Source organism: Monopterus albus, unplaced genomic scaffold (assembly GCF_001952655.1).
Source record: "Monopterus albus unplaced genomic scaffold, M_albus_1.0 scaffold225.1, whole genome shotgun sequence".
NCBI classification, from domain to species: domain Eukaryota; kingdom Metazoa; phylum Chordata; class Actinopteri; order Synbranchiformes; family Synbranchidae; genus Monopterus; species Monopterus albus.
This window is the reverse complement of record NW_018128105.1, coordinates 3,453-12,665: the sequence shown is the minus strand read 5'-3', so window position 1 is coordinate 12,665 and position 9,213 is coordinate 3,453. Positions and strand designations below refer to the sequence as shown.

Here is a 9,213-nt window from a genome sequence, read left to right as displayed (position 1 = left end):
GTGTAATGTTAATTTTACCTGTGATCCTTTGAATAAATCAGCACTGTTTTGTAGTTACTTGGACTGTCTCGTCTCTCAGAGTCAGTATGGTAAGAAGTATGGGGTACAACAGCAGCCATTCAAGTTGTGGTGTATTGAGTCTTTTCAGTGCAGTGCACTTCCTGCTAAGGCTTCTTTATGGACATGGACACTGGCCAGGGCCACTGAGTGGAAGGGATTACTCTCTCCTCTGGAATACTAATGACCATCTTTTGTCACCGATCCGTTTCCTCCTCCTTCACTCCACATCCCCCTGCCACTCTCTCCTTCCTCATTCATTTCTCCCTCTGCCTCTTTCACTCCTTTTGTCACCTGATGCTTAATTCTCTCTCAATCCTCCCATCAAAACCACTTATTCTCTCTCTTCATCCCCCTATCTCTGCCCACCCACAATGTCAAGCATACTCGCACATCACACACGCATGTCGACGCTCAGTCCTGCTCTCCTCTCCTCGTCTCACTTGTTCTCTCTTTCACTCACTCACTCACTCACTCAGTCGTATTCTTCAATGGTGGCTTTTGTCCCTTTCATCTCTGTGGAAACAAAGGATTCTTGTGAATACAGGACAGAAGGAAGGAGAGGGAAGGAGAGCTGGACGGAGAGGAAGAGACCCCAACCTTGAGTGTGGTCACCCAATGAGTAGAGAAAGTCATTTTACAAGAGAGGGAATCCATCACTGTTAATACCTTTCATTATCTGTACCTCCATTTATCTGCTTTAACTGCAGCTAAAAAGATTTCCCAGCAAACACACTGTATTATTCTGTTTGGACAAGGTTTGCTAAAACTACAGTGCTGATTTTTTTTAACTATATAAATCTACTTACTGTGACCTGTATATGAACATCAGATCAAGTGAAGTTATGGCAAGTGGGGGTGGTCGCTTGTAACAATGTACACTCAAGCTGCATCTTTCAACATGCTGACTTGGCTTTACAGCCTACATATGCATTGTTTTGGTTTGCTCTCACTGTGTGCATTGAACTTGTTTCCAGAAGCAGCAGAAAAGCTTTGATTAATCCACTGTTCACCTGCCCCAAACTACAAAGTTGTCAACTGCATTGAATGTAGCTGAGCATTTGCTGTAACTGCCAGAGAGTCACATAAGTTCGAAGTTGATGGTAAAACAGAACTAAAATGAGAGTGAATATTGGGAATCCAATAACCAGGTGGCCAGACACTCCACACAAAATAAATGCTCACAAAAACAGGCAAACTAATCTGTGTGCAGAATTTAAAGAAGCTCTGAGGAAGATGCAATGTTGCTGGAACATCAGCTTAAAGTTTGGAATAAAGTCGGAGCTGCTCTCTTGCTTTCTGCAACAGTTTTGCTTCCTGAATTTTGTGAGTTTATGCACATGTATGTGTGTTTACTGTGTGTGTAGGCAGGAGCTCTGCAGGGTTCGGAGGTCAGCTGGCGATGGACACAGTCAATCACATGGGCCTGGGTTAATCAAATCACATACCACCAGACTCATAAACAGCTTTCGTCCCTGGGCCATTAAAACTCCCCCCCCACACACACACACACATCTTAGTATTCACAGCACAATCCTCAACACAGATCTCTATTCATTCCCTGTGTGTGTTGCAGCACAGTGAGAGGAGAGATGGTTCAGAAAGGACAGGAAAAGACAGAGCGTATCAGATCACTTACACCACTTTTGTTTGTGTTGTTTTGTTGTTGGTTTTGTTATATTCGAAAGAAGAGGCAATTTGACACAAAAGGGCCATTTAGCAACGTGAATGAAAGCAAGAGAGAAGAACAGAACAGAAGTATGTGGAGTAAAAGCTACTGCTGCAGACCAGTTAATGTGCTACTGACACCATGAAGCCTACTTGTACAGTAGACCACCGTTCTCTGACTTGTTCACTTGACACCTGGTTAATGCATTATAAGCCATTAGCTTAAGGAATGAGTGTTGATATGGTTGTACTGGGATGAAAGTTCTCCCATGTTCCACATACACTCTGTTAATCTGCTGCTACAGCATAATGGCCCCAACTGGAACTGCAGGGATTTGCTCTCATTAACCCACAAGGGCATCAGTGAATTCAGTCACTCATGTTGGGTGATTGGTCTGGTTCGCAGTTGGCACAATAGATCATCCCAGAAGCTGCTGGATGATCTTGTTGTCAGGACTCTGTGCTGGTCAGTTATGTATGTGCTATGTAGTATGTGGTAATTTCCTTTAACTGTATTACACAGTTGATATTCAAATCCTTTTGTACAGTTCACCACAACTTCTCGAAAACAAGATTTGACTCAGATCATTTTTAAGTAAGAGAACTTGCATGTGCACCAACAAGAAATGCATCACTTGAAACTACTACTACAAAAACAACTTGTCCTCCTCCTTCTTCGTCTCCTACCTGTACAGTAACAAAGGTAGAACATGCAGTAATTATCATGACAGGTAACACTGTCCCCCAAAACCTACTATCTTTTTGTAAAAGAGGCTACTCCTATGTGCAGAATGCACATGTGCATGTGTCACATCTGCTGCAAATGTTGCAGCGCTGAGGTCTCTGTTTAAGTAAAAACAGGCCAGAAAGTGAAAGGTAGAGCATGAAAACGGCTTTTAGCAAAGTGGGAGAGGGTGGTCACCAGCGGACGACCTCAGCATCCCTGATTCAAGTTTAAAAGCTCCTTTTCTGGTGTGGAAGGACAGTTGATAGTGTGTCCTCATCTCAATTCATTAGCCTTCTTGTGCATTGACATGTGAATGAGCCAAACCTACCACACTTTTAATGTGAAAGAGCAGCTGTGCCTTCATGCTGAAAGAGGGCTTTTATTTTGACAAGGGCAGCTGGCTTTGGTGAAAAGAGAAGGGGGCCTTAAACGGATCGCCGTGGACAGCCCAGGCACCGTCCAGATGAAAATGTGCTGCATCGTCAGCTCCCTCTCCTCCTAAATGTTCCACTCTGTCATCTTCTCATTCATGCACTTATCTTTGCTCCTTGTGCACACATGCTGCACCTGTAAATGTAAACTCCCTTCTGATGTTACCACCCATACAAACTATGTCCTTTTTTCTCAACAGCTTCCAACTCTCTTCTTCTTTTCAAGCACTGGCCTACCTGTTCTACCCTCTTTTCCTCCTCTCCTTACCGCTTGTTGTCTCTCACCTGCAGCACCAGCTATGACCTCAGCCACTCCTCCATCCTCTGAAGGCCCCTCTCCTCAGAAAGTTTGCCACTCCCAGACACAGACGGACATCACCAAGCCCCTGCTGGGCTCCACAGGGGGGACTGGAGGTGCTAACGCAGGTGGAGCTAAAACAGGAGCTGGAGGGCTCAGTGCTCTTCGAAGGAGGCGCCGTGTCCTCTCCAAAGATGGGCGAAGCAATGTGCGCATCGAACACGTAAGCGGGCGAGGGGCGCTGTACCTCCGTGACCTCTGGACAACCTTTCTGGACATGCAGTGGCGCTACAAGTTCTTTCTGTTCTCTGCCACCTTTGCTGGGACCTGGTTCCTGTTTGGACTTCTTTGGTACCTGGTGGCATTGGTGCATGGAGACCTACTGGGTAAGAACATGGGATGGGTGAACAGTGGGAGAGATTTATACTGGAGAGACAGTGGACAGTTAAAAAACAAAAGCAGTAAAGGCAATGGCAGACAGTTTGTTAAAGATCATGATCTCACTTTTATCAGACCTCAATCAGAAGCCAGTAGAACATCTGTACTGGATGCCCTCAGCCTTCTTCAAAGTAGTTTTCACTATAGAGACAAAGAAGTACACAAGTTCTTTTTTGTGAATGGTTAAACAGTGAAGTGGGACACGTAGGAATACAGTTTTGTTTTGTGAAAAGAGCGTGAGAAAGAGTTGGCAGAACACTGGGAAAAAATGTTCCTTGGTAATTTGATTACACCCAGAATGCCTGATCTTCTGCCACTCCTTCCTCCAGAGTATGACCCTCCCTCCAACCACACCCCATGTGTAATGGAGGTGAAGACCCTGACAGGGGCCTTCCTCTACTCCCTGGAGTCTCAGACTACAATTGGCTACGGTTTCCGCTGCATCACGGAGGAGTGCCCTGTCGCCATCGTCCTGCTCATCTTCCAGCTGGTCATCACCATGGTGATGGAGATCTTCATCACTGGCACCTTCCTCGCAAAAGTAGGCAGATGTAGTTTATAGCTTGGAGTAAAACAGAAACCACAAAACAAAGTGGAACTCTTAAACATAGGCCTGCACAACACTCCACTGTCTTGTAATTCTACCACTCAGGGTGCTACATTTAAAGTTTTCAGTTCATACTAGCTTGGAAATTGGAAGGGTTAGAGTTAAATCCCCCTTCTTTTCTGAACCTATCTTAATGTAGGGTGATTACTGTATCTTGAACATATAGAAAATCAGAAGCCCTGTAGATGATTAATGAATGAATCATATTATATCCATTTTATACTGAGACTGATGTTTTAATCCTCTTGCAGGTTGCTCGTCCCAAGAAGAGAGGCGAGACGGTGAAGTTTAGTCAACATGCAGTTGTATCAAATTATGAAGGCCAGCCCTGCCTCATGATCCGAGTGGCCAACATGCGCAAAAGCCTGCTATTAGGATGCCAGGTATGCAAACTAAAGCCCCCTTTTGGATATATTTTGTTTCTGTTTTTATTATTTGTATGCGCTTTTCAGTATTTTAATCCATCTGAAGCACATATGTGTGAGTTTTGTCCCTCATATTAATTGCAATGTGAAATATCTACTGTTTTCAGACACTTTGTGTTGCTCTCTGTATGGGTGACACGAAAATGAATTCTGTGGGTTGTAGTGACAAATAAGATGGAAATGAACCTATTAGCACTCAGTAAAGAAAAGCTTTTATGAGAACCACAAGCTCAGTTAATGGGCTGCTGTAACATGTTAGCATGCACCTGCACTCGCCGTTCCTGTAACTGATTATAATTATTGCACATGTGCAGTCATACTTGGAAAAAGTGTCATGAGTCACCTGTTAATAAAATCCTTTCACTTTCTTCTGGTTGCTTTATTGTAATAGCCATGCTGGTGTGAAATGTGAGTCAGTACGTGTTGCTATTGATGGAAATACTGGGGCCTTTTGGTTACAGGATGCCTTCTGCAACCTATTGGCTACATTTACTGACTCCATCTTGGCTCCCAGGTGACGGGGAAGTTGCTTCAGACACCCCTGACAAAGGAGGGCGAGACAGTGCGGCTGGACCAGCGCAACGTGCCTTTCCAGGTGGACACGTCCAGCGACAGCCCCTTCCTCATCATCCCCCTGACCTTCTACCACATTATTGATGATAACAGCCCCCTCAGAGCCTGGGCAGCAAAAGGTAGCTCATGGGTCTGATAAACAAACAGCTCAGGCTCAAGATTTTTATACACAGTAGAGTTTATTTAAATGTTACACAGTGCAAGATAGGTCTAATTTGTCAGTGTAGTTAGATTTTATATGGGTTTTAGCTGCAATCCAACTGAACTTGGTCCTGTTTTCAGAAGAGATAGGTCTAATTTGTCAGTGTAGTTAAATTTCATATGGGTTTTAGCTGCAATCCAATTGAACTTGGTCCTGTTTTCAGAAAGTGGGTGAATGGCCAAATAGGGTGAAAGCGCTTTGAGTGTGCTGTAAAGCATAGAAAGGCGCTATACAAGTATAAGACTATTTACCGAGCTGGAATATCAACACCTTCCACTTAACTATGTAGTCAGATGAACTGAATCACACACACAAAGCTGTCTGTGAAGATCAAAGTGTGGGTGTATTCTGTGAAAAGCGCTATCAAGGGGACTTTTTTATTTTCTACAAAGGTGATAGCTGTGGTTGAGCTGCGGTAAGGCGCATAGGCAAACAGGCAGGAAGTCTAAACAGGCAAGCAAGGTTAACAAGACTCCATAATAAGGCACAAGCTGAAACTGCTAAGAGAAGAAGTCACCAAAGCAGACAATAGGCGTAACATGAAAAACCTCTGGCATGTTTCTACCTTCAGTTCTTTTCTGTCCTGCAGGTGGTGGCTGGACAGACCCGGAGCTAGCTGACTTTGAGCTGCTGGTGATCATGAGTGCTACAGTTGAGCCAACATCCGCCACCTGCCAGGTTCGAACATCCTACCTTCCGGACGAGATCCTCTGGGGCTACGAGTTTCCCCCTGTTGTCTCTCTGTCCCCCTCAGGAAAATACGTGGCAGATTTTGCCTTTTTTGACAAAGTGGCCAAAACCAAAACCCCTCCCCTGTTTAAGACAGCCCTGCCGCCAACCCCTCAGTCACAGGCATCCTGTTACCATGGGAGCAAGGAGGATGGGATAAACAAGGAGAAAATGCGACTGGCGGAGAGCTACAGGGGAGAGGAGAGGGAGCGAGAAAGGGGGCGCATCAGAGGTAGCAGCCCACTGAGTGTGTGTATTAGTAATGTCTGAGGGAAACCAGACAGGAAGAGGTTATGGAAAGTTGATGTGAAACTGAGAAAATGTAAAAACAGAAATAAAGTTAAGCTGCTTAACAGAAGAAGTCACATTCTAGCCTAAAAACCATTTCCCCCACTTGTTGACACACAACAGGCTGCCTATGCGAACTGTTAACCACATGACAGGAAAATAAACACTTGGGCGTTGTATTATCGTGCTCACCGATCATGTGCAGACACGCTGCCTCTGTGCTACTGCACCCACAGGTTTGTAGAGACGACACTGAAGGTGTGACTGTGAAGGGAGCGAGTTGCAAACCCGATATGTACAATGTACAGCCTAACATCACCCACTGAGGCATTTTCTAAACATATTTATATTTTGGAAAAGACTTGATTTATTGTATCTGGAGGATATTTTAACTCTGCAAAAATCTTCTTAACTTGTCATTTCTGTTTATAATGTACAGTAGCTCTAGGGTAATACAATAGAGAAAATGAGGTAATATCTGGTGCGCACCACATATGGTCTTAGGCTCACAAGAAGGTTGAAATTTAATTTAATTTTATTTAGTTTTTTGCTTGCCCACTTAGGGGCTCCATACCAAAATGAACTTGATTCAGAAAATAGAAAAAGTTAAGTTCTATATTGAAAACACGAAAAAGAACTGTAACCATATTTGCAAATATTTCACTTTTTTTTAAATATTGGACAAAATATATACAAAAAAGTGGAACCATATTATTTTTTTTTTTAAATGAAACAGTTTAAAGAAATATTGCATATTTCTTATACAAGTAGTTTCTAACATCATTACTTGTTACACCTGAAACTGCTTTGCTCTTTATGAATGTCTTGCTTTGTTTACTGGAGTAAATGTGGGGAAATATATTTAGTAATATTACTAAAAGCACTTTAACTTGAAGGAAAAGTGGCATTTCATGCAAGTGGACTAGCTGAACTAACTTTAATACTTGATGCACTGTAATAATGAAATTGGCTTCGTGGTTAATTTTGCGGTTTGTGAGTGTGGGTGTATGTGTATGTGTATACTTGCAAAAGGGTAATTCTGTGTGTGTTATAATACTGTTTGTATAAATGTATTTTGGGAAGTGTTTCACATTTCATGCACAGTACTGTATGTGTATGCTTATGTACTTGTGTACAGTATATATACAAATATTTTTTCATTTCTTTCTGTCCTGACACTTGATACACAACTCAGCATTTTCGATATACCATGTTAAAGCAGAGCAAGCCCAGTGACAGTTGAAATTTTATAGACAGATTGCTTAGGAACTTTTTCTATACTTACAAGTGTTTTTGTTTGCATGGTCAACAGAACATGTTATTAAAAGCATTGTCATACTGATGTTCGTTGCCAATATATAAAAAGTATAAAGCGTTATTCAAATGAAATCCTGTGCTGCTGCAAACAAGCTCAATGAAAAATATTTGACATAAGTGAAAATGAGAGGTTGTGCTTGTTTATACCACGCAGCCTAATGTATAGAGGATATGAATCAGTGTAATCAGTCTAACTGGTAATGTACTGTTTAGGTGCATCTTAATAAATATCTTATTTACATTTGTTCATTTGAACATTTATTCAATTACTGTAATGACCAAACTCTGAAAAACTCTGAAACACAAAGGTTTCCCTGCCCTTGTCCTTACCAGGTGTTGTATCAATATGTCCGCCCCCCCCAAGAGGTGTTTCTTCTTATATCTTAACCCAAGTCCAAACCTTGTTCTAACCCTAACCACCAAGAGGGGGGCGTCACAGTAAACGCAGGTTTTAACATGGGGAACACCTCTTCAGGTGTGCACCTAGTGAGTGTCTGTCCGTGCAATCACCTAGTGGGCGGAGTCCAGCCATCAGGTAGATTCAGGTAGTTAGGTTGAGACAGTAGGGCATGTCCTGTTCCTATGCAGCGCTTATAATGAGCAACATGCTCAAATTATAGCGTTAATGGAAAAAGTGAAGATTACTAATATATCACCAGAGAGCTTTTTTTGACAGCAACTGTAAGAAAGCAATGAACATCATATGAAGAAGAAGAAGATACTCTTGCTGCACTGTATTAGCTTGTTTGGTTTTGTTGCATTTAGTTAGCCAGTATGCTAACTCTCCTTTCATTTAGGCCTAGTTTTAGGAATTCATGTGTGGTCTCCCCTCTTTTGCTTGACCTTGAGCCATGTTGTGACGTAATTAGATGATTAAAGAAAATAACAACAGGCACTTTACTGAAGTTTGGCTAATTAGCTTGGATGTTAGTGTTGGTGGTTTGTGTTTATACAGGCTCAAGGCCTGATTGAAAATGTTTAGCTGTTCGCTGCTAAATTTGTCTGGGTAAATGTGCTGTGACATCTAATTGGTACCATCAGGTAGCAGAATCTAGTTAGTTTGAATCAGCCTCTGTGTTTTGTATCATTTTCCTATTTACTTTGGGTAGCATTACATATAATTGATGGAGAGTATTCCCAGAGGGGAGAGAGTGGTGATTGGGGCAGACTTCAACAGGCACGTTGGTGAGGAGAACAAAGGTGATGAGGAGGTGATGGGCAGGTTTGGTGTTAAGGGAAGGAACCTAGAAGGACAGATGGTGGTGGACTTTGCTAAGAGGATGGAAATGGCTGTAGTTAACACCTATTTTCAGAAGAGGGAGGAACATAGAGTTACATATAAGAGTGGAGGTAGGAGCACGCAGGTAGACTACATTCTATGTAGACAAGGCAATCTGAGAGAGATTAGTGACTGCAAAGTGGTGGTAGGAGAAAGGGTAGCCAGACAGCACTG

The 9,213-nt window shown here is 42.7% G+C and overlaps 1 protein-coding gene across 1 annotated transcript in view; it reads left to right on the top strand.

Annotated features, from left to right (window-relative positions):
• Positions 1-7,988, top strand: part of kcnj10a (potassium inwardly rectifying channel subfamily J member 10a) — a 10,970-nt gene extending 2,982 nt beyond the window's left edge. Inside the window, exons 2-6 of the mRNA XM_020619748.1 lie at positions 3,175-3,567; positions 3,949-4,160; positions 4,478-4,609; positions 5,166-5,343; positions 6,016-7,988. Coding sequence (XP_020475404.1) covers positions 3,183-3,567; positions 3,949-4,160; positions 4,478-4,609; positions 5,166-5,343; positions 6,016-6,425 — 1,317 coding nt within the window. The 5' untranslated portion in view covers positions 3,175-3,182 and the 3' untranslated portion in view covers positions 6,426-7,988. The remainder of the gene's footprint in view (positions 1-3,174; positions 3,568-3,948; positions 4,161-4,477; positions 4,610-5,165; positions 5,344-6,015) is intronic.
• The last annotated feature ends 1,225 nt before the right edge of the window (positions 7,989-9,213 follow it).